At 37.7% G+C, this 26,801-nt stretch overlaps 1 protein-coding gene across 2 annotated transcripts in view; it reads left to right on the forward strand.

Annotated features, from left to right (window-relative positions):
* The first annotated feature begins 258 nt into the window (after positions 1-258).
* DACH1 (dachshund family transcription factor 1) overlaps positions 259-26,801 on the forward strand; it is a 436,159-nt gene continuing 409,616 nt past the window's right edge. For both annotated transcript variants that reach the window (XM_086710704.1, XM_086710712.1), the window contains exon 1: positions 259-1,230. In XM_086710704.1, coding sequence (XP_086566830.1) covers positions 374-1,230 — 857 coding nt within the window. In that variant the 5' untranslated portion in view covers positions 259-373. The remainder of the gene's footprint in view (positions 1,231-26,801) is intronic.

A 26,801-nucleotide genomic window follows, 5' to 3' on the forward strand; every position in this document is an offset into this window, starting at 1 on the left:
TTCACCTTCATCCTTAACTTTGTGCTAGAGCGGGACCCACACAACAACAGCCGACCCTCCCCGCCCCCGCCCCCCCCCCCCCCAAACCAGCCCCCGATCCCAGCCCCCGGAGAGGACTCGCATTTCGACTTGCGGGACACTTTTGTGCGTTTCTCTCCAGAGCGCCTCTCGCGCTCGCCCCTCCTGCGCTCGCTTTCTTGCCCTCACCTCCTTGTTTCCCCCCCTTTCTCCTTCTCGTTCTCCCCTGGAGTTGTTGCTGTTGTTATACCCCCTCGCTCCTTCTCCCCCCTCTCTTTTCCCCCTTCCCCTCCCCGGGGTGTGTGGCAACTTTTCCCCTCGCTTCTCCTTCTTCGCTCTCCCCTTATATGTGACCATGGCAGTGCCGGCGGCTTTGATCCCTCCGACCCAGCTGGTCCCCCCTCAACCCCCGATCTCCACGTCTGCTTCCTCCTCCGGCACCACCACCTCCACCTCCTCGGCGACCTCGTCTCCGGCTCCGTCCATCGGGCCCCCGGCGTCCTCAGGGCCAACTCTGTTCCGGCCGGAGCCCATCGCTTCGGCGGCGGCGGCGGCGGCGGCAGCCACAGTCACCTCCACGGGCGGCGGCGGCGGCGCGGGCAACGGAGGCGGCGGCGGCAGCAGCAACTGCAACCCCAGCCTGGCGACCGCGAGCGGCGGCGGCGGCGGCGGCGGCGGCGGCGGCAGCGGCGGCGGCGGCGGCGGCATTAGCGCCGGCGGCGGCGGCGCCTCCAGCACCCCCATCAACGCGAGCACCGGCAGCAGCAGCAGCAGTAGTAGCAGCAGCAGCAGCAGCAGCAGCAGTAGCAGCAGCAGCAGCAGCAGCAGCAGCAGCAGCAGTAGCAGCAGCAGCTGCGGCCCCCTCCCCGGGAAACCCGTGTACTCGACCCCGTCCCCAGTGGAAAACACCCCTCAGAATAATGAGTGCAAAATGGTGGATCTGAGGGGGGCCAAAGTGGCTTCCTTCACGGTGGAGGGCTGCGAGCTGATCTGCCTGCCCCAGGCTTTCGACCTGTTCCTGAAGCACTTGGTGGGGGGCTTGCACACGGTCTACACCAAGCTGAAGCGGCTGGAGATCACGCCGGTGGTGTGCAATGTGGAACAGGTTCGCATCCTGAGGGGACTGGGCGCCATCCAGCCCGGAGTGAACCGCTGCAAACTCATCTCCAGGAAGGACTTCGAGACCCTCTACAATGACTGCACCAACGCAAGGTAAAGAGCGGGGGGTAGCCTCCGCCGCCCGCGGTCCCTTTCCTCCCGCCTCCTCCTCACCCTTCCCTCGCTCCCTTCCTGGCGCCTCCAGCTCCGCGCGCCCGCGAGCCGCGCGCCCTGGAGAGCACGGCCCTCTCCTCCCTTTCCTCGAGGCTCGCCAGCCGCTCCCGACCCTCTGACAAGTTGGCACCTCACCCTGCCCAGATCTCGCTCTTCCGCCCGGTCCCCACCTTGCTCGTCTGGGCGCAGGGGCTTGGCTGCTGTGGGACGCGGGAACCGCGAGCCTCGGGGCGGAGGGGGCGGGAAGGAGGAGGACCGTGCATTTCCAGGAGCCACAGCCCCCTTCCTGGGCCTCGCCAGCGTCTGGGGACCCCTCACAGCACGGCTGCCAGAGTGGGTGCTCCCTCGGACCCGGGTTCCACCGCGAGCCGGGGGCGGGGGGGCACCGGCGGGGCTGGTCGGCGGCGCCCGAGCGGCGTCCCGGGGGCGGGGAGAGGTCGTGACCCCGACCCGCTGGGTTCGGGAGCGGGAAGGCGCGCCCCGGGTGAGGGGCCCGCGAGGAAGCTGCGGGCCTGGGCCTCTTCGAGGCCGGGAGGGAAAAGACCTCCGAGGACGAGAAGCCCCGGAGCGATCCCGGGGGACCCGCTGCGAGCTCAGTCCCAAAGCCCCGAGGGGAAGCCCGCTGAGGGGAGGGGTCTGTGTGTGCGCGCACGTGTGCGTGTGGCCGCCTGTGAGCTTGTGCAAAGGAGATAAAGGGGTACGTTTGCCCCGGGGCAGATGCGAGGGAACCAGCGGGTTTCCTTCTGCAGGGGGAGTTGACGGGTGCCTGAGACTCTTGGAAGCCGAGCTGGAGAGATGGGGAAGGAAGACTGAAGCGCACACTCTCTCTCTCTCTCTCTCCAAATTGTTTTTCTTTTTCTTTCTTTCTTTCTTTACTTTTTTATTTTTATTTTTTTTTTTATTTTTTGAAGGTTGGTAGCTCACGCAATGAGCAGGTGCAAGCTTTGCACTGGGGTGTTCCGCAGACCTGAATCCCCCGTGCTGTGGCTTCCACAGCCCGGCAAAGCGCGCGAACCCTGGAGGCCGGGGGACCCGGTGCCTGGCCCGACCGGTTTTATGCTAATGAACGCTCACTGGGGGAGGATCTACCGAGAGGGGGCGGGAGTGGGGTAACTTGTCAGTTTCGGGGTGGAAATGTTCTTTCCACCCACTTTCACAGTGCCGCCTGGTCCCCCGTTCCAGGCAGAGGGAAAAGTTGAGATTCCTGGAGAAAGAGAGTAGGGAAAGTTGGATACCAGAAGCGGGCGCGTGGGAACTGCGCGCAAAATTTGCGCGGGGACTGCGATACCCTCCAAATAAGTTTAAGACCGGGAGAAGGAAGAGAGTTGTACTCTTTTAGGAGGTGTGTCCCCTCATAGAGCTAGGGCAACTGAGCTGCGAAGAAAAGAGGGGTAGGACGAGACCAGAAGGAAACAGGGGTGAAAAAGCCCCTAGCTATTACTTCCTTGGAAGACTTCTGGCTAGTGCCCCGGGAAGGCTGTAAGACGAAAGCTGACTCCAACTCGAACCTTGCAAATGTCCTATTCTGACCTAGCCAGAAACTCTTTTCCTTGTTTGCCATCCTTTGCATGGGGTCTTGAGTGTGTGTCTGGGTTTTGAACCTTCATTTCTATTATTTTTGGGTGACTGCTGAGAGCGCGTGCATGTGTGTACGCGCGCGCGTGCCCAAGAGGATGGACAGGTGGCAGTAAAGATTGAGGGGTGATCTTGATCACTAAACGTCATTTACCGAGATAATTGGAGTCCTAGGACGTCCAGAAGATAAAATATTTGCCAACAATGTATTGTTAAAAGTACTCAAATCAGGGCAGAAAATTGTTACAGTTGGAAAGAATGCTAGTTGAAATTTGAAGCCAGTTGGTTGTTATGAAATTGTCTACCTATCTAGTAATTTGGTGAAAAGCTACTGTGTTTCTCTTTAGTAATCAAACCATTCTGCTCTTGAAATCTCTTTGTGTGTTTCTTACAGCACATACTGTACTAGATAATTAATGACCATTACACATAACACACACACACAAAAATTGCCAGAGAAAACTTCTTTCAATGATTGCAACATTATAATCAATGTGAAGCAGGTAGTTGTACCCCTCTTATAATTACTCCCTTGATTTTTTTTCCCCCTGAAATTTTGCTTAGTGTTTGGAATTGAAGTCCTCACTATACGGTTGGAAAATATTCTTAAAGTTACTAACAAAAATGTTTTAATTAGTTTTTTTTTCCCTGAGGTTAACAATAGCTCTGGAGTTTAAACTTTCACAGCCAACATAAGTTAAATCCAATAGAACTATTATATCTCTTCAAAAATATTTCATCAATATTCTAATTATGTTTCAATCACCTCATCTTAATATTTTACAATTACGCGTGTTATTCTAAAACTCAGTTTCAGGTTATTTTTAAGTTAAACGTGGTTAGTTTGTTGATTTACTCTTGCGTTTTGATCTTTCATCATCTACAAGCCTTACTCAAACCTATATACATGCAAATACAGCAGTCATTAACCTTAGAAGATGTGTAATTGGAGATCTTTACCTAGGTTTTCTTAACTCTGCACTGTAATCAAATCTGTAAAAAATCAATTTGTAAATCAAAACTGTAAAAAAAAAAATAGAAAACTTATCCTGGAACTCCCTGTCACTAAAACATATTGTTTGCATTATATTACACTATTATTTTTAATGATAATTACAAGTGTTACTGTCTTATTTCTTAACTTTGAAAGCAATACCTACAATACTTGCACCTTGGATCTTCAAAACTAAAATTACTCTTTCCATTCAAGGCCAGTTTATGCCTTTTCTATTAAGATCCTTTTTCATTCACCTAGATATATTGATTTGTTTCATTCTGGTTTCTTTCTCCTTTGGCTATTTAAGAGACGATCTAAAGGAATAATTTAGGCAGAGGGTAAGACAAACTGTGCAAAAGGCAAACTACATAAAATAATATATACATAGTGTATAAGAAACATCAAATCTTAGCACTCTCATCTTTTTACAGAACATATATCTAATTCTGTCTCTTGATAGCATTTAGATACCAGGGAATCTGAGAAACCAAAATGATATCAAAGAGAAAAAAGGTTCATAAACTTGCTCAAAGTGGCTCAGTAAGTTGGTGACAAACCTTAGAGTGGATTTAATTTGCTTGGGGCTATTGCATCAGTATGCTATCTATAAAAACTAGAATAAATGTTGAAGCCATCTGTCACTACCACAAGGAGATGAAACAGAGACTATCACTTGCTTGATAGTAAAGCTAAAAGTAAGAGTCCAAAAATGAGAGAATATGTAAGGAAATATATTTAAAAGTTGTCAAAGGACAGAGTCTGACCTTGATCAGCTTCCTCCAATTATTATTTTTAAACTAAACATTAGTTGCATGAACTTGGCTGGTGCATCAGAGGTCACTTAATTAACTGGTAACCACTAAACAGCAACAACAAAAGAAAAGTAATTATGTACATGGTCAAGCCTCTGTTTGTATGAGTCAGTCGCTTGTTTGTAGATTTGGGTTAGGATTCAATTTTCTGTGAATTCAGGTAATAAAAAGTGACTGCTGTATTGTGTTATCTAAAATGTTTATTTTTTGAATATTGCCAGAGGGAGATTTTGTTTCAGGATCTTTCAAACCAGATTGTGATTTGGGTCTTATGTAGCCCTAGATTGTGGAGGTTTTTAACTTAAATAGATTCCAGTTGGTTTTATCAGACATTTTATATGCATATAGATATATTCACAAATAGTATTCCTTTGTCTTAAAAGTCAATACTATCCATAGACAGCAAATTGAAAGACTTTTCAAGTCTTTTTTTGTCCAGTAGTAATATATGGATGCAATTTTACTGTAAGAAATATAAAATATTCTCCAACACTTGGCTCTGTTGTTTGTCAGGAGTTTTAATAAAGATGGCAAACTGAACCAGTCTGTATTTATTGAACATTTCCCCCACTGCATGTTTTTCAATGGCACGGACTTACACACTTCTGCATTGGTAATAGAAAGTTTCAACACAAATACAGATTCACTTCTAACAGATAATTACGATACTTGGCACAGAGAGATTAAAATTACTTCAAATGAAGAGAGACTATGCTTTTGAAGTTTTTGTATTACAGTCGATTAATGGCTCCTATAAAGCCTAATGTTTCATTTTATAACATTTCCTAAATAATATGACATAATTAGAAGAGTAAGGCCTAAAATATGAAACTTTAAGTTTGGTTCTGCCACTTGTTTCTGTATACGTTTAAACTGTTACTAAGTTATAGTTTAATTAATACATAAACAAAATCTAAGAATATTCTAACCTAGGATTTACCTTGTTCAATCAAATTATATTATGTAATGCAAATTCTTGAGTTATTTGGATATTTTTCAACCTGTTGTTTTTCTTGAGTTAGTCTCCAGTAATACACATAGTCATTATTGTAAGGAGTGCACATAGTTATGAAGATGGTTTACTTTCTGAACTCCACAGATGATTAGCTAATGCTCTGAGACACTTAATTTGATTTGCACATAGGATATTTTATTTTGTGAAGCTGCAAACATTATATAAAATAAACAGACTTTTTTGTTTTCATAGTTCCCTTACATAAATTCTTTGTATCACATTTAATACAGACTTTGTGAACCTTCTTCTGATTAGTCCAAATCTGCTGTTACTTTTTTGTTTAATCTACATTTCACAGAAGTTGCGTATAAATTACTGAGACCAATATTAGCCATTCTCTTTTTGCCTCACTACCTCCCCCAACCTCCTGAGATGTGACACCCAATATTGATTAAAGTCTTGGCTGGATTTGAGCATAAATCACTCTTCTCTTTGGTGATTTACCATGTGTGATTCACCAGCATGCGAAAACATAATATGCTTTATTGTTTCTCATTTGATGTTTTGTTTTTGGAATGTAAGTAGCATTTGTAAATTAGCTTAATGTGCAACCAAGTAGTTGTTATTTTAGGAACAATTTGTGCTTTGACTATCAATTAGTGTTATTTTCTCTTTCCAAGTTATTTTACTAAATTGTTTCATACAATTGCCTTTGTTAATCAAGTAAAATAATCATTTAAATTGCACTGTAGTAGCAACATAGAACCCATGTATTGCAAAATTTAAGAAATGCAACTCTCACAGGTTGTAAACTGTTTCCCTTTGAATCTTTGAAGAAATTATATGAAGTAAGCTTTCTAAATAGGGACAGGTGAGTCTTCTAGATTTCACCCAATATTTTGATTTTAAGGTTTTGGTCACTTGTTTCTTTAAAAAAGTTAAAGTTGGCCAGAATTTTATCTTTCAAGAATTTAATTTTCAGATTGTTCACCAGAAAAAAAAAAATCACCTCGTTATAGACTTTTAAAATGACAGGGAATATAAAATAAAGTTGATATTAACTATTTGGGTATTTAAATATAAATAATATGTAATTAAAATAAAGTTTTATCATTTTATATTTGAATTGATATAAAAATAGAGTGACCTTACCATGTACCAGCATGCGCCATCCTCTTAACTACTGAGTTACTACATTGTGATTGGTCAGTTATATATATATATATATATATCCATACATGTGTATTCTTGTTTAAGTTCTACAGGTTAAAAATTTTAGCTAAGAATGCATTTATATTTATACTTTTAGGCTTTGAGACTGCATTAGGGGACCTCTTTTCCATTATATTTATTATGTTCAGTAATTTATTTTTTAATGAAGAAAACCCTGAATCAAAAGCTCACCAAATGGGGCTTAGCTGAGTGTCATATCAAAGGCCCTGATCTTCACATTTACGTGTTTCAGGCATAGCAGACGCTCTGTGAGCCCACATTGTGCTCAAATTCCTTTACTTTTCTTCTCAATTTGTCTGAAGTATTTCCAGGCAAAAGTAATTTTTTGCTACAGTAAGTGTCTTTCAAAATAACTTTTAATTGTTGATATGTGCTTTTTAGTATATGCCACAATACAGAAATTACTTCATTCAGATACTGAGATTAGTTTACCAAATTATTTCTTTGGAAAACAAGAACACTGAGATTAGTATTTACGTTTGGTCCAGTAATTTGTTATTATTAGATCAACTCGTGGGTCACTTTATTTTGATGTACCTATTTACTTTGAGAAGTCTTCTAAGAATTTGTAAAGAGTGTGTGTGTTATAGTTCATGATATTTAAATGTGCAAATGACTATGAACAGAATTTTTATCCATTCAATATAAATTAGTCAATTAGACAATCAATCAGTGAAATTTTACTGTTTTTCAAAGTAATGATAGAATTAAAATTAGTTGAATAAAATAGCAGATAATCATCCCCTTTGTATATGTAGTCATATATAGATAGAGCTAGAGCTATAGGTATACAGATATGTAAAATCATATAGAGAATGACTCAAATCATTACTTAATCCAAAACCAGGGACCTTGAACCAAATATATTTTAACTTTCTGGTGTATTCTTACCTGGACTTACTTTATATGCTAAGAGGATTCTAATTCACCCATTTAAACAAATTCATCTGTGGATTTTTCTAAGTTGGATATTGAAGTGGCCAATGACTGAATTTTGTTAAAGGTGTGGCCCTGTTGCTTTCTGATTCAAATTAGCTTGGAGCTGGTCCAGGATATGAGGCTGGGATTCTTTTACGTGTATAAAAGTATGTGACTTGAGTGAAAGTTGTCAAAGACAACTTTACTAAACTGGAAAACTCACTATATCATTATTTAATTGCTCTTCTATTTTTGTGCTTATAAGTATATTGAAATGTCTAATACTGTGCAGCACAGTGATGCAGTGAATAGCTACTTGCTTTTAAAAAAGTTTTAGAGAGCAATGATTTAAAAAGAAGACAGCTTAGCTGAAGCATTTAAAACATATTATTATATAAGATGAATATAATACCTGGAATCCATTGCATGTTTCAAGCAGGAAGTCAAAACTACTATGATCTGAAGAACATAAATGTAATTTAATGTAAGTAGACTTATAATAATCCTGCAGTGGATTTTGAAGGTAGTATATATGTTTGACAAAAAAATTGAGTATGCTTTTCAGGCATGATTTTCACGAAAACAATAATGAAATAGGCAATTTAGTATATTGGTTACTTTTGGTTCGTAACATTGAAAAGCTGAGGAATGTTTTCCTTTCCTTAGAATAAATGAATGCAGAGGTAAAGTATTAAAAAGTCACAGTGTAACTTATCTTTGAATTTATATAGTATCAATTAGGTTGCTTTTCCAGTCACAACAGGAAAAAAATAATACTTTTCATCAAGGACAAACAAGACATATTCAGGAAAGAAAGAGTACTAGTTGAAAGGGAATTATTTTATGGAAACACATAGAAGCATTTTCAGTAAATACTTGCTAATTCAATTTAAGGGATGCTGGTCATTTCTTAAGGAAAGATAATGAAAATAAATCTCTAGAATATGTTAATCAAGAAATACTTTATTATATTCACATATCAAGCATACAAAGTATTTTGTTAAAATCTTAAACTGATTATATTCTGTAATTTTATTAATAGCAACAGTAAATGGGTTGTATTATTCATAACCCTATATTACGTATGAACAAAGCAAATCGCTGAAGGTGTAACAAATCTTTGAACCTATCACAACTCTATGAAAATATACTGACATATCCTAAAATGTCAATTCCTATTTTATATTGAAAATATCTTCAAAATAATACTGTTTCTTGAGTTAGGCAATATGTAGTTCAATGACCTCTGGATTTTAAGTGAATAATTTAAGTGAATAATTAGAACACTTTTAATTGTCCTGTTACCAGTCACACATTTTGTACTAAGATAGATGCCCTTGTGTATGCAACAGGTGTAAAATTTTTATCAGTATTTTAGAAGTCTTGGTGGTGGATATCTTTGTTTATATTAACCGTAGCCTATGTGTAGTCTATGTTTTTATGCTTAAATAATTATAATATCTTCATTAGAAAACTTTACATATATGTGTATGTGTGTTTGTATTCTTTCACCCCCTCCCCCCAAATGCGCACGCGCACACACACACACACACACCCCCTTGTAGGACATAGGGCCGGAAGACAAACAACTTACCAAAATTTGACTTTAATTTTGCCTTCTGCAATTTAGTGAAATATAAAATAACACTGAAAAAGAAATTCTGTTTTACTGAATGATAATAGAAAATATATTTAGAATTAATTTTAGCGCGAAAGAAATAATTTATACTTAAATATTTTAAAGTGTAATTATAATAAACAATGTTCTGTTGTTAGTAAGACAATGATTAAAAACTTATCTTAATTTCCCTATGCCTTTATGTTTATGATAACTGAAGTGTACTTTTAATTCTCTCCAGAAAATATTTGTCAGAGAATTATCTTATTTGTATGAAATAGATATTAAACTATTAGGTACTAGAATCTGTACATTATGGAATAACATTTAATGTGGTTGATGTCATTGCTCCATTTCTTTTATTAGTTTATTTCATTGCTGCTTGCACTTTGGAGCAAGCATATCCTTTACAATCAGTGGATAAATGATAGGAAAACAATTTCATAACTTAAAAAAAAATGATTGCTCTTCTAAAAGCTTTGCCATCAATGCGATGAGTTAGGAATGAGGTCAAGGGGTTAATCTGCAGGTCTACATAAGAAGACGTGTATTACCACTTCTTGCAGTGGACTGTCATTGTCTTTCAAAACACCTGGTAGAGGTCCAGTTAAATGAAATCAATTACTTTCTCAATCATTCCATGGCATTTGTCAAGTCATTACATCATTGGTAAAAGTGCAAGAATGCATGCATTTTTTGGTGAAGTAGAAAAGAGGTTAAAAAACAGTGACTACTTGAAAAATTCTGCCTTCTCTAAAGCTTGTGGAATTAAAAAAAAAAAAACCTTGCACATAGTAAATGCAAAATGACATTAAAGTTCACCTTTGCATTTTGTTATCAAAAAAGAAACATATTTCATACTACTTTTTGCATTATCTGGTATGCGTATATATTTATAAGTAAAAATGATTTCAAGATATTTTATGACTTGTGAGCTCTGACACCCTTATTCTTACCCTCTAAGTACCCTCTGACAAGTGCGTATTATAATCCAAGATGAATATATGTCTGCTGTTCACTGATTTTTTTCTTCACCCCATTGATAGTACATGCAGATTTGAACTTGTAGCCAGCAACAGTGCTTCCATGCTTCAAATTGCCAAAAGACCCCCAGGGATAGAAACTTGACCTGCTTTTATGAAACCATAGAATTACATTTATACAAGTTACCCCATGGGAAAGGAATGAACTGATCCCAATTCAAACCTTAATATTGGAGCCTTCTGGGTCAAATTTGATTTTTCTTTCTGTTAACACCTGTTTGGCTACCAAATTTAGTAACCAGGTATTTTTAGGAAATTTGAAAAATATCATTCATAAATGACACTTCACCAGTAAGCCAAAGTGTCATCAAAATTTTGCAGATATTCAAGTTTTCACATGGGAGTAAGATGTTAGTTTTAAAAACGAAATATCTATGTTTTAAATATACGTCCTAGATATAAGTAGTTTAAACACAAAATTGTTTAATCGGACATTTATTTTGTACTTTTTATTGATTTCCCTCCACTAAAGAGTCAGCCCAAGGAGAGGAAGAAACTTTTTTAGGGAGTTGCTCCCTGTGATAACATTTCAGAGTAAGGATTTTTAATGGATAAGTTTAATTTTCTTAGACTTGCATTTTAAAAGGTTATATTCCTTATTTTACTTTTTGTTGGACTATATGAAGGGATTTCCTGAAGCCTGCTTTTACCACTAATAGTAACACATGAAGGTGGTTAATGATAAATTGGATACATAAAAGCTATTCCTGTTTTAGTTGTATGTACTTTATGTGGTTGGGCCTACACTGTAAAACTGAAGTTAATCATGTGTTCACAATAGGTGGGTAATAGCTTGCTTATTTTCTGTAATATCAAAATGCTATATCCTACATATACCAATGGATAACGAATGTAAATGGGTAAGGCTATAGTGTCTCTTTGCTTGTAATTGATGGTATTAAATGACCATCATGAGACTACCGAACATTCTCCATATAGAATGACTTGTTCTCAATCCTACATACACAGCAACACTTTATGAAAGATAAAGCAACATGCATACATTTTTACCCCTACTCAAATATCTGCTGTTACAATTATGATGACTAAATAATTTCATGATAGGATTTTGGAACCAAGCTTAGCGTGTTCCTTCCCCAATTCAAAATTAAAAATAATTTTAAAGACTTTTCACCTTTTTTTTTCCCTTAACATTAATAAAACCATTTGGATGATTGGTTATTTTCCTACAAGAACCAAACATAAAAATTCCTAGTAACAATGCTTATAACAAATCGATTCTTAGAGTAGAGGAAAACATTGAAATTTCCAGTGGAAAGTATACCACTTTCCTTACTATCATAAGTCAAAATAGTCAAGGAGAAAATATTTACAGCTTTAAACATATGTTGTCTTTTCTTTTTTATTGGCTGTTAGGTGGCAAAAGAAAATATCTTGCTTTCACCATAAGCTAACATTTTTCTGCATTGTCTTGACACTGGAATGAGGCTGAAAAATTAAATCAATTATTTGGATGTTCCCTAAGATTACTTTGATGCCATATTTATAAAATATCAACATTTTTTTAAACGTGTATTTATTATTGAGAGACAGAGCATGAGCAGGGGAGGGGCAAAGAGAGGAGGAGACACAGAATCCGAAGCAGGATCCAGGTGCTGAGCTGTCAGCACAGAGCCCGACGCGGGGCTCAACCTCACAAACCGGGAAATCATGACCCGAGGCTAAGTCGGACGCTCAACTGACTGAGCCACACAGGTGCCCCTAAAATATCAACATTTGATTAAATATTTCATTTGGAAGTTTGACCCAACTAGTTTGATGATGATTTAGCATGGCTCTTGCTCTTCACTTTCTCTCAATCTGACAAAAGGAAGGAAAGGGGGTGGATCACATGACCCAACCACATTATGCTGTTCTAAAAAAGAATCTGGTTCAGGAGAGGCAACCTATTCTGACTTTTGTAATGGTGATAATATGAAGTTTCTGTGACCTTTTTTGTCTTCTAGTGGCACTTTGCAGGTCCATTTCCAATAATGATTGATGGTACACCACATGAACTGCAAAAAGAAAAAATACTTTAAAAATGTTTGCCATAAAATGCATGAAAGATGGTACTTTTATATTTTAGATAATTCTCTATGAGTAGAGGAATCCTTAATGTTGTACAAGATTCTACGTCATACTTAATGTAGAAAGCCTTCCGACACCAAACTACGTTTCATCTTCTTAAATATCTTTATCATCTAAATTATCCTCATAGTGATCTTGTTGTTTTTTTGGTAGAAACTCTAGTGAAATTGTGCATGAAAATATCAATGCTTATCATGAAATTTACCTATAAGCATCTAGCCCCAAACAGAAAAAAAAACAGGTTTTTGAGCTGTTGAAATTCAGATTGGCTTCCCCAATTTTAACAATGTGAAATTGTAATATTTTAAAATTTATTTTGCTCCAAGTTTAGGAAATAAAATTAAAAATGGTATATTTGATCTAGAGTAAACTTCTTAGCTCTTTCTTTTGGGGAGTAGGTTAAATAAGGGCCCATGACAGGGATGCTGTTTGTTTTTCACAAAAGTTGTTTGTGATTTCAGGTACTCTTGGGAAATCTCTTGATCAGATTCACATCTGTTCCTGTCAAAGTGGGTGCTAAGATACCGGTCACCCAGCAACCATGTCCAAGAGGGAATTGGGCCGATAATAACTTCAAAAAGGAATGACAGATGCTAGATTAGGATGAAAGACAAAACGCATGAAAAATGAGCTTGTTAGAATCAAAAATTTGTTCAAGCACCTTTATGCAAATTAAATGAATATTGAATATTTGCATGCAGTGATTTCTACTTTTTCATTTGATTGAAAAGAAAAGAATAGTGCATTTAAGCTCACAAATGTGATTTCTTTCTTTTGTACTAATCAACATACAAAGCCGAATCTCTTTTTAAAAAATCAGATTAGCCACCTGGGTTCTTATATCTCTGCTAAGTGTGTTATAATGTTTTTCTTATAACAATGGTACTTTTTGGGACAACTTAGTTTATCTGATTGTTTCCATAATAAACAGTCTTGTGCGAATTAGGATTATTTTAGGTGAATATAAATCCATTTCTTGAAAAGGCATTTCAAAAGTAACCCTATCCTATTGTCCTTGAAATTGGTTAATGTACATTAATAAAAGATCACTCAAGATGAGTTCACACCAAAAGCACAGGCTTCTCATTGACTGGTTAAATAACAATGCGTTTAAGTAAAGCAGGGTAGTATACCGAAATGAAAACTAGACAGAAAGATCTCTTCAAAATTTAAGATGCCTTTTGATACATTACTAGTTTTTCTATTGAATTGTTCACATACTAATCAGAATTTAGAAGGGCCTGATAAAATGTAGTGATTGAGAGAGGTTTCTGAGTCTTGGTTTAGCAATGTCTAATGTGGTCACGTAGAGAAATTGATTTTCTTCAGAAATTAATTAATTTTTCATATCGCCCTAAGCTGCAGTTAAAAAGAGTGCATACTTGTCTGTTTTTTCCAGAAATATTGCCTAATCATATTAATACCATTGCCCCAAGGATGAAAAGATAATTGTACAAATGCATTTGGAAATATGTATCACTGAGTATTTATGATTAAATTATGCAAATGACCCAGCTCTCATCCTTTCCAGACCCAGATTGTCTAATTAGGATTGATATGCTGAATAGATGTTCCAGAATTTGAATACAAGCATGTCCAAGGAGCAGAAAATTGGAAATGACAAGGCTGAAATCCAAAGAAAAGTGCCTTTCGTTTCTATACTTTGTTAATGTGCTGTTAGCAGTTGAGGGTTCTTTCTGTCCCTTTGGCTGTTTTGTGACTCATATGTCCTATTAGAAGCAAGTATGCAAAATGAATTGAACTTTAGCAAATAGCATTTCATTTCTATTTGGTGCTTATTTAAAAATAATAATCCCCTGGCCATTCAAAGAGAACATCACTATTAAGTTGCTTCACACAATGTAAACTTGCCCTTAATTTAGTGATTTTTTTTAACTTCCTCTGAGTTGGTATCAGAACTTTGTTTCAAAGCTAGCTCTCCAAACTTAATGGTATACCAACGCAGTATTTTCCAAGGATATGCTTTCTTGAAAACACAGTCCATTCATTTATTCATTCGTTTACGTAAATACCCATCTTTTAATATTTGGAGAAAATTGTTGAAGCAACAGTTCTGATTAGGGGGAAAAAAAAAGCAGCACTTTAAATGTAACAATGTTTGAATTTGAGGTCCTCAGCAGGCTTTCTCCCTCATTGATTACATTCATTCATCTTAGGTGGAGGGGTGGTAGTGAGGAGCTAGGAAAGGACTGAACTGTCAGGGCTCCGGCCTTTGTTAGGCAGCGGGTAGTCACTGCCTCTGAACTGGCCTGGCTCCTGCTTTCCATCTGCAAGATGATGGATTGCTATGTTTAATACATTTCAGCTTTTGTCTGTCATAGTGTGGACAGACAGTACTATCAGTGATTTCAACAGTGATTAGGGAACCGTTTCAAACCACTCCTATTGGCCAGACAGCTTCCAGGAATGTCTAATGAAACATACTCATTGGCACTCTCACCATGTAAATGTGTAGCTTAACTAGGCAGAGATTGTACACTCGCTGTTTAAACCAATGCAGAACCCATGGAGAATTTTACTAGATCACATATCTACTTTGGAACAAAATTACATGAGACAATATCATAAGAACATTTTGGGTCTCTAACTAGAATATTCATCCCAAGTGCTCCCGAGTTAAGATAAATTTGAATTCTTTAAATAGTAATAGCATATGCTTAATGGCAGGACTGTAGTCCATAGACTGTGATGTCAGTTGTTGCTATCCTCATCAATATGGAGCTGTTTAGCTATATTGGGAGGGTAGAATGTGAGGACTATGTTACAGCAGTAAGACGTGACATGGCATGTGCTGTGTTGGGATTTGTTGAGCTGTGGGTGCTTTGTGGTTCACAAGTCCAAAGAGTGAATGATTTCAGCAACCAGAAAGCCACTCTGTACCAGCTCAGTATTTTCCCTTGAGTGTCTTACTCTATTTATAAAACTGGTGCTGAGAAAATACAATTAACTAAAGGAAAAGAAAATGTATGTTAAGCCATTGATAACATAAGCAAGGTTTTATTTGGAGAATTGGACTTATATCTAAATAAATTGAATTTTATGAATTCTAATATAAAAATATAATGTAATTTGTAATGTAAATTTTTAAATGTATGATAAACCTGGAGTTGTAACCCTCTTAATAAATAGATAATTAACAAATACTAATCCAGCCAAAGTTTTGAAACAGAAATCTAAATCAAGAGAAGCCACTTGCTTTCAACTTATCTCTATTAATAGGGAAGATGAAAGGGAAAGTTTTGATGGTTAATAGAAAAGAACCAATGAAAATAAGAGTTCCAGATCCCAGATTATATTTTCCCTGACTGATATGGTTCTTATACAGCAAAATTTTCACCTGAGATCTTTTCAGTAAAGGTTTCTGGTTTTGAATATGTGATTACAAATATGCAGACACACACATCACACCACAAATACACACATACACACACACCCCGTATTTCTTTTGAACTAGTTCAATAACTAAATGTGTTGGCATTTTAACGTTGCTGATTTAGTAATAAGGACAGGTGGTGTTCTCCCTCCTGGGAGAGTTATAAAAGCATTCATATATTTTGCAATTATTTTGTTCTTTATTTTATTTTAAGGCTTGTCTTATTGAAACAATGTACAGCTTAAAAATTGTACATTCATTCAGCATATTCTAAAAGAGTCATCTGTCAAAGTGAATCAAAGATAGAGCTCATAGTAGACTTTTGTACAGAAATTACATAACTGGGCTTAAGTAAATCTGGATTTCTTCATAAAAGCAATTCACAATTTATATAGCACATATGTAGTGAAATAATGTACTACCCCTCAACATTTTTGTACTGCATAATCATTCTAATGGGTGGCTGTCAAATCTTTAGTTGTAGAGTATTGCATATTCATTTATTCCATCTATAGTGTGGGTGGGGGGCAGGCAGGGAAGTGGCAGAATGCTTATTCTTTTAGAAAAAGATGAGGTATAGGGGGCAGCTATTATCCTATGAAATCACTGTGATGTGCAGAATCTCTATTAAGTCAAAGGCAAATGCATGACTGAGGCTACTTGAGTTAAGATTCCTGGCTTTGCACTCTTAGCAGCAGAATGAATGGAAGGAAGAGGAGGTGTCGAGTAAATACTCTGTTCTAAAGTAGAACTGTTTCATGGAATGGCCCTACCTTACCCTCCAATAGCTCCTCCCTTAACTATTTGTTAATAAGTTTAAGGTCAGTAGAGACTTCAGATAAAGGACCTGGGTGGGGGATAGACCTTAAAGAGAGGAAAGGAATGTTTATACCATATATAAGCTATGGATATCCTCCCCCCCCCCAAATATTATAGAAAATATAACTGGTTGGCAAATTTACATGTGTATTTTACCCATTGGTGAACCTTTCTGGGCTATTCAGAATTAGGTCTTGTGTAACATTGGGAATATAAATGTGTGTGTGTGTGTGTGTGTGTGTGTGTGTGTGTGTGTGTGTGTGTGTATGTGCACGCACGCACGTGTCCACGTGTACACCACAGGTTGCCATCCCTTGTTATATACATTGTTGGTCTTGTGTTTAGTTAAACACCATAATTACAAGGTAATACAAGTCATTTGTCTTACTGTGGCTAAATAAAGAAAAAAATGTGTGTGAGAAATGAAATGAATGAGTTTCTCATGAAGCTAAATGAACAAGTTTGCTGTCTGCAAACGTCTCAGAGCGGAGGAGTGTTAGAATCCCTGTTAATCGATCCATCCATTTCCAGCCATGGTGCGAGCTCACTGGCTTCTGCATGTGCGCACAGCAGCTCTGGTCTTAGCTGTTACTGGTGGGTAGATCCAGAGATTGGGGGGAAATAAAGAGTCAGGCCAGCAGGTTCAACTTCTTATTTCTCAGTAGCTTCCTATAATGATTCCATCTCTAATGAGGTGAATTACTACTGCATGAAAAAGGAGAAAAAAGGGTTTTGGCCATCTTAGCTAATAAATCACATTGACTGCATGGCTGATCAGATCAATTGTGCATAAATCAGTGCCTTAAAGAGTCTTAAACTAAGATTCTACCAAAGACCAATCGATCTACTGGCTTGTGTAACGGCACGATCTCTTGCCTATAGCAAACTGAACAGGAGTCCACAATATTGAGACTGTTAATATGCTGTCAAATGTTGAAATGGATGTTTTCAGATCTCCGAGGCATGGCCAAGATGAGTAAAACAGTTGTGACTGTGTCAAGTCAACTGACAGATATATTTTTGTCTTCTCTAGTTCACTTTTGTTAGCTAGGTTAGCAAGAAAATTCAGTTCTCAAGACATACATGAAAATTCGGGTGTGAAGTCTTTGTTAATAAGCATAATTTGAGGGGATTGTTTCCGACAAAAATGTTATTATGTTATTTCCAAAAGAAATTGTCATGAGGATCCAAGAGAAGTATTTCATTACCACAATAGCTGTAGATTTGAGATTTACTCATCTATAGACAACTTGGAGTCATGAGAACAATCAAGAAACTTGATTTCAAGTTCCGATGATATCAATTACTAGCTGGGAGATATTGGGTTAGTCAACTGGAACCTCCAAATTGTCAAATGTAAAATAGGGATAATGAAGATAACTTTTCTATTTATTTCGAAAGAAGGTTGCGAGAATAGGAATGTGATAATAGTTATTTGAAAGCATTTCAGAAATGGTAAGGTACTTTTGAAGAGTTGTTATCTCTTTAAAATTCTCAATTACTTCTTTATTGAGATATAATCTACATATAACATTCCACAACTTTAAAGTGTACAATTATATACTTCAAAGTTGCTAAGATACTAGACCTTAAATGTTCTTACCCAATTGTATTTTTTTTTTTTTTAATTTTTTTCAACGTTTTTTATTTATTTTGGGGACAGAGAGAGACAGAGCATGAACGGGGGAGGGGCAGAGAGAGAGGGAGACACAGAATCGGAAACAGGCTCCAGGCTCTGAGCCATCAGCCCAGAGCCCGACGCGGGGCTCGAACCCACGGACTGCAGGATCGTGACCTGGCTGAAGTCGGACGCTTAACCGACTGCGCCACCCAGGCGCCCCCCCAATTGTATTTTTAAACTCCTTTTACCAGAACAGCTTATAAAAGCATAAAGAAAATTCTACTTTGGTCCTTGCTATCACACTTTTCACCTCTTTTTAACGAAATAACAGTGAAATTATAACAACTAGGACAAAGAATTTGGGAATTTTGAAAAATTACAAAGTCTTTTTAGAAATATAATATTACTAAAATTTTATTGGCAGTGACTTTCAAAAATATTTTTAGTAATGGTTAACATGGTTAAATCTTTGAAAAGCAAAAAAAGACAAAATATAGCCAGAGCATATGAAAGGATAACTTACTTAATTTCGCAGAGAATGTCATTCAATATCTATGGTAACTGCCATGCAATTCTCTAAGAAAGTAGAGATTCCAGAGGAGTTTAAATCAGTTATTTTCTTTTTCTTTATGCTAAAGCAGGTGCTGTCGAAACTTTGATTTCTTTTTAAATTGGCTAGAGCATTCTATTATAGTTATGTCTCTAGGATTTTCTTAAACCAAATACATAATCTATAATTATTCTCTACCAAACATCCCCAAATCCCCCAAATGATTATTTTCTGTAGTCTCCTATTTTGAAAATAAATTTGGGATAGGCATTCAAGCATCTTAACATAAAATTTGGTGTCTGCCAAGTATTTTGTGAACTCATCAATATAATATAATGTTCCCTATTTCAGAATACCATTGTTCTGCTTTTGTTTGTAGATTTATGACAATGTCTTGACATTTTTGTAAATTATGTAACACACATTGTTTCTCCCTTGTTATATTGTGAAATTTAGTAGGTTGTTGAAATTGGATCTGATTGATTTTCTCTTTGGCATTTGTCTACAAAAGCATTTCATGTCTAAAATTCACGAGAGGAGGAGAAACCCAGGTGGATTTCTTTTGCTGCATTTTTCCTTTATGTATCTAAAGTTTTGAAATATTTGTGATCAATTGTTAACAGTTTTAAATGTATCTATAGAGGTTTTGCTGAAAGAGCATAGTTGGCTATTTCTTGAACTTCTTAACTAACTTAGAAACTTGAGTAAATTTAATTTCTGGTGAATAATAATTACCTCCCTGGGATTATTGTAGAGGATTATGTTGCACCTATTGTTAAAACTTTCAAGTATTTTCTGGCATATAGTAGGCATTCTTATTATAAGTACAATTGACTTTTTAAAAGAAATGTTGTTTGCATATTACTGAATTATATTAAAATATTCTTATGAGATTCTTAGTTTTAGAGCATTTTTTATTATGATCAAGAAATTAAAGCATGAATAGAAATGTTTGAGACTTTGATGTAGGAAAAAAAACCCAAAATAAACATGTAGAATATTAGTTCTTAAGTAGAATATAAGATGTCTTTGCTTCCTGAATGTATCCCATGTTCTTGTAGTACTTAAAGCACACATATTGAAACCTTGTATATGTTACACCCATAGGTTTGTAAGGTTGAGATTTTGTCTTCATGTCAGTTATTATTAATTAATGTTTAGCCATTGGATTAATCATGAAAGGTCCCCACGTACATAATTTTTAACGCAGCTGAAATTCATGGGGCACCTGGGTGGCTCAGTTGGTTAAGCGTCCAACTTTGGCTAGGTCATGATTTCACAGTTAGAGTTCGAGCCCTGCATTGGGCTCTGTGCTGACAGCTCAGAGCCTGGAGCCTGCTTAAGATCCTGTGTCTCCCTCTGTCTCTCTGCCCCTCCCCTGCTCTCTCTCTCTCTCTCTCAAAAATAAATAAACATTTAAAAAAAGTTTTTTTTTAATTTTTTTTTAACGTTTATTTATTTTTGAGACAGGGTGACACAGCATGAACGGGGGAGGGTCAGAGAGAGAGGCAGACACAGAATCCGAAACAGGCTCCAGGCTCTGAGCTGTCAGCACAGAGCCTGATGCGGGGCTTGAACTCACGGACCATGAGATCATGACCTGAGCCGGAGTTGGATGCCTAACCGACTGAGCCACCCATGCGCCCCCCAAAAAAGTTTTTTTTAAGCACCTGAAATTCAAATTGAACGGCCAGACCAAATGTAAGAGTATATACGTCTGCTGTTTAAAACACTACCGATGATAAGACTTATCGCTACTATTATCTGTGATTATTATATGTTAGAAATGTGTTCAGTAGGATATCTCTTTTTCTTGCACTCCATATAGTATCCATGAGAGGCAGGTTCAATCTGACTTTAAAGAATGTTAAGGGCACTGAGGATCAGAGCAGTTAGTTAACTTGCTCGCAATTACACAGCTAGTACATGGCAATCGAAGGGAACTGAAGTGAGGCAATTTAATTTTAGCACTTTATTTTCTATGTTATGTTTTTCTATTCAAATAACAGTTAACTTGTGACTCTAATATAGACTATAGGTTGACAATTATAAATTGTTTGGAAAAAATAGTCATAATATTCATTTCTTGAAAATATTCAAGATGTATGTGTGTGCTCTGTGTCTGTAGCAATTTAGTAATTTTATGGGAAAACTTTAATATTGTTTATAGTTCTGAGATTTTTAGAATCATTGTTACACTGACAGTGTAGAGCAAGCCAGTTGTAATTTATTTCTTCATGAGAAATGCAGAAGTGACATTAAGTTTTATATCCATTAACATTGTGGATTAATTTTCATCATCTCTTTAACTAAGAGATAGAAGCCTATTGTATGCCCTTCCAAGTAAAACAGTATATTCTCTTACTCCTTTTTTATTTCTTCAATATTGTTACGATGTATTTTTTAAATTTTGAGTTCATTATCATCAAAGGGAACCTTACCACAAAACAAACCATACAGTACGGTCAAATTTTACCGATAAGATAAAATTGAGAACAATTACAGTATTAATTTATTAAACTAATTCATGCCTTCAGATCAATGGTTATTGGTGGGGAGTAAGAAATATATAAGAATAATTGGGCTATCATCTATTGTAATTCCAGTTCTTTCCTGACAGATTCTAATTCACCCTCTGTGCCTGTTTTATAGTTCCACTGAGTACTATTATTAGAGTAAGCCACACCTATTACTCAAAGGTTATCATTTCTAGTAGTTACAAATAGGCTATTTTTAGAAGCTCAAAATCTATTCATCTGGGCATAGAGTTGGGATTTAAACCTTAGTTGTGTAGTACAAAAGCCTACTCTAGGCAGAGTTTGTACCAATCGCTTCCTGGTTTTTAAACTGGAAGGTAGCCATGGAAAGTTTGGGGTTGGGTCTGTTTTCCTTCATATGTTTTTTGAAATAAACCTCATCATCCCATCTCAATTACCCACCTGTATGCCTTCTTCCGTCCAGATAGTTTGCTATTCTTTTTGATCCTTAGATCTTTAATTTTTTTTTTCCCGCAGCAGAAAAGGTACTTTGATATTTTGGCATCCTCATACTCCATATGAAGAACTTGTTGTTTATCAGATTGGCACATTTCTGTTATGTGCAAGTTCCTTTGGTAGGTAGGGTATGTGTGTCACTGTGCTCATTTTTGTTTATTCACTTTAATCAAGTGTGGGAAATAATGTTTTTTTACCAGATAATTATTATGTGTGTAAAGTGATGGAACTCTTGTTCTAGGATATCTACAGTTAAGGTAAGGAGTTAACTGTGGTAGCACTAAATATATAGAATTTTTCTGTTAATATTTAGTGTTTCATCAAAGTCTTGCGCGTTAATATATTAAATAAATCAAGACAAAGAGGTATATCATCTAACACTAATTCAAGAGAGAAGGTGTAGTGTTTACATATAAGTTTTAGCAATGATTCCTGTGTTTTTAGTGGTTGTTTGCTTAATTACATCAACTGTGTGTTGAAAAAGTGGCATGGGCCTTGAGGTTGTTAACGATTTGCGTGAATTCAGAATTGAGTTCATCAGTAGACTGATGATGGTGCCTTTGCTTTGCCACCCTTTTATCCCTGCCTGGGTTGCCGGTCCAGGATGTTTTGAACTACTTAGTCACACCTTATGTCATATGAAACTAACAATATTATGTGAAAGAAGTAAATTCATGGAAAACCTCAGTAGTTCTGCTTTAAGATGGTAATTTAAAAAAAATTTTTTTTTTCAACGTTTATTTATTTTTGGGACAGAGAGAGACAGAGCATGAACGGGGGAGGGGCAGAGAGAGAGGGAGACACAGAATCGGAAACAGGCTTCAGGCTCTGAGCCATCAGCCCAGAGCCTGATGCGGGGCTCGAACTCACGGACCGCGAGATCGTGACCTGGCTGAAGTCGGACGCTTAACCGACTGCGCCACCCAGGCGCCCCAAAATGGTAATTTTAAACACACCACCAGAATCATGCAGTTTTAAATTCTATTTGTTCATGCTCTTGGGAGTCTCAAACCTTTACTTCCTCCTTTGTAACTTTTAGTGCCAGGATTCAGGTGAGGGACGCTTCTGTGAAAAGACAAGGATCCCCTGAAAGGAAGCAGTGCCATTTTCACTTCCTCTAGAGACTCCTGACCTTAAAGATCTCGTTCTGTCCTTTTTCTGCTAAGGAGTTTGAGCCTTTGCATTTATGGCTTCCCTAGGGCAACAGTGGTACTTTTGCGCAAATAGTATGCTCATTTAAATGTTTTTAAGCAATAAATGGTACCAGGTTTAAGCAAGGCGCAAAGTTGCCCATAACCTTCACAATACATGTATCTTTCTATGAAATCCTAACACAGTGCATGGTCCATGCACTTTTTCTTTGGTTCATTATGCTGTCTCATCCAAGGGCACTGCAGTCGGGTCTTGGTATATAGTATATTCAAACTGAATTTTATCTTCACTTGTTTGTGTCTAATAAATAAAAGTTTCTTGAAGAAATGTAAATTTCATTGTAGTGTCGCAGATTCAGAATTTAGAGTGCTGTTGTTTTTCAAAATCGAATAGAGTCCCAGAAGCATCATGGCTGTACTTCAAATCACTTTCAGGTAATGTAGGACAGTAAATAAGGAACCATACACAATTTTCATAGTGTAGTAGTTTTGATATTAGAATGGTAGAGGTACTTCTAGTCCACAAGCTGTGAAATGTTATTGGAAATTAAGAATCCCTTTAAATGGGTTATGTCCCCACTTCAGTATTCATCTTGTTAGCCAGTGTTCTAACAGGACACCCACAAGTCTTCAACAAGTCAGAACAGATAGATAGCTTTTGACTGGGAAATCATTTTTCAGGCCATTATCAACTTTGCTGAGTAAATTCTGAGAGAAATATTTAAAAATTTGACTTTGAATAATAGATGAGTATATGTAAAGTATCTCCTGTATTTTTTTTTTTTTTTTTTGGTCTTTCTCCACTAACAATTCCTTATAATTCTTTATCATCCTATTTCCAAGTCTCCTTGGAATTCATGCTCTTCCTCCATTTCTCACTTGACTCCACTGTCAGCGTCTTCTACAAAATCTGCCTTTGCACCACGGGATGGTTATTCCTCTTCTGTTGTTAATCCTATTTTTTGTGCACTTACTCCTGATGCTAACCTAGTACATTCCTTATTTCATGTAATCCCCACAACAGCCCTATTTCCATTTTCCAGGGAGGGCACTGAGTTACAGAGAAGTTAAATAAATCACCCAATACTAATAAGTAAGTATTAAACGGAGTTGGTCTCTTATCCTACACAGCACTCCTACCCTAAGGAGAGGTACAAAAACCCATTTGACTTCAGTTTTCTCACTTGTAAGGGAGCCTAACACCTACCCAGCAAGATGAGGACTTAAGGAAGGGAGACTGGGGGCGCCTGGGTGGCTCAGTCGGTTAAGCGGCCGACTTCGGCTCAGGTCATGATCTCCCGGTCCGTGAGTTCGAGCCCCGCGTCGGGCTCTGGGCTCAGAGCCTGGAGCCTGTTTCCGATTCTGTGTCTCCCTCTCTCTCTGCCCCTCCCCCGTTCATGCTCTGTCTCTCTCTGTCCCAAAAATAAATAAACGTTGAAAAAAAATTATTTAAAAAAAGAAAACGATAGAAAGGTTTTCCCATTACTAGAGAGTCCAGTCCTGCTCACTAATAATACTTGGTTGTCTCCAATGTCACAAACAGATGTGTTTGCTTACGTGAGACAACCACCGTCCAGAGCAGACTCCAGGCTGGCAGCTGTAACTAAATTTAATGTTCACCAACATCTCACGGCTTATTCATGGTGACAAATACTTCCATTCAAGTATTCTTCCAGTGGATTGAGAAAAATGGGCATATCCTGTCACTGACCAACGACTTAAACTTTTGGGTGTTTCTAGAGATAAAATTCAAGAAGAAATTGCTTCCTCGTTAGAAAACAGATAGAATTATGTTTTTAATGTCCTATTTTGAGTTGCTGCACCATACAGATAAATACTAAAATATTACATTACTGCTGTTAGCAACCTGTGAGGAAAATAGAGAAGTATGTACAAGGCAGATTTGGAAGACAATAAAGAAGTAAACAAAAAGGTTTAACGTTTACAAACTTTTTCTGGTTAAAATCTTGTGACTTCATAACATCCACACATTTTAGGTTTCAGAAAACATCATGGCTCTCTGGAAAATGAAGGCTCTCCTTATGAAGATTGCCCTTGTAGGCTTTTAAAACACACCATAAAATATTTCCTTGGGCCAACAGAGCAACTGTGCCTTCATACTCTAGATATAGGCTAAGATTTTTTTTGCGTGTCCTCCCTTAATTTTACACATGCTCTTTATCTTTTTTAAGACAGAAAGAAAAGTGATAAACTCTTCCTTCAAGTCTATAAATCACACCTCTCTTGAAATCCAAGCATAAAGACATGAACATGATGAAAATTAGAATCAAATTTATCTGCTCAGATATTGGTATGGCCTTTAGAACTTTACTGTGTTCTTTTTACATATTTTATTGGCTTGCTCTTTTTTCACTTTATCCCTTTCTGTTCCTTTCGTTCATTTCGCATCTTTCACTCTTCTTTGTTCTAATTTTGTAGTATGAGCAAAGGATACATCTATATTAGTGAATTTAATTAAGGCTTCTGAAATTAAAACAAAATAAGACACAAATGTGCAAATGCCTAGAATGACATTTATTTATTTATTTATTCAGTTATTTTATTATTTTATTTTAGTTTGCTTTATTTTTTTTAATTTTTCTTAACGTTTATTTATTTTTGAGACAGAGAGAGACAGAGCATGAACGGGGGAGGGTCAGAGAGAGGGAGACTCAGAATTCCAAACAGGCTCCAGGCTCGGAGCTGTCAGCACAGAGTCCGACGCGGGGCTCGAACTCACGAACCGTGAGATCATGACCTGAGCCGAAACCGGCCGCCCAACTGACTGAGCCACCCAGGCGCCCCTATTTTTTATTTTAGAGAGAAAGAGCCTAAGTAGGAGAGAGGGGTAGAGGGAGAGAGAGAGAGAGAGAGAGAGAGAGAATCTTCAGATGGCTCTGTGCTCAGTGTGTAGTCTGCTGTGGGGCTTGATTCCATGGCCCCGGGATCATGACCTGAGTCGAAATCAAGAGTCGGATGTTCAACCCACTGAGCTAGCCAGGCGCCTCAGAGTGACAATTTTTTGAAAAGACACTAATATCATTTCCAAAGATTGTAGATTGGCCTGGCTGGAGATCGGGATATACTTGTTAACCAGGGGTGGGAGCTTGGGTTGCAAATATAGACACTGGCAAGCTCAGGAGGGTTCTTATGTGAGATGACTAAGGAATTTGAACATTATGGTAATGATGAAAAATCAGTGGAAGATGTATTTCTGTTGAAAGGTTCTTAATTGGAGAAATGATATGATTAGAGTTGTGTTTTGGATAGAGAACACTCTGACCCTTAGAAGGGTGAACTGGAAAATGTTAAGCTAGAGACTATTATAGTAATCCAGTTTGAAATAACCGAGGCTTCAGCTTAAGGGAGCAGTCGTGAAAATTGAGGGAAGAAAAAAGATAAAAGAGAAATTAACTTAACATATACTTAATGAGATGTTTGAGGAAAGAGAAGTGAGTTAAGATGAACTCTCTAGTATTTGATGAGCAAACAGCATTGTGAGTCATAAGACCATGAAGAAGAGAAGTTTTTGGTGAATGTAAGTAATTCCATTTTGAAGGCTTTGAGTTCTCGTTCCTTAGTATTATCCAGCTGATGTCAAAAGCATGTCTCTGGGATTCAAGGGCAAAATCAGGAAAGGAAACAGAGTTTGGATGTGAACTCTGGAAGAAATTTTGAGATGAGATTTAGGAGGTGTGGACTGTAGCCATAAAATAATGAATGGGATTTTCCGAGAGATTT

Source organism: Puma concolor, chromosome A1, assembly GCF_028749965.1.
Source record: "Puma concolor isolate L17-30 chromosome A1, mPumCon1.1.hap2, whole genome shotgun sequence".
NCBI classification, from domain to species: domain Eukaryota; kingdom Metazoa; phylum Chordata; class Mammalia; order Carnivora; family Felidae; genus Puma; species Puma concolor.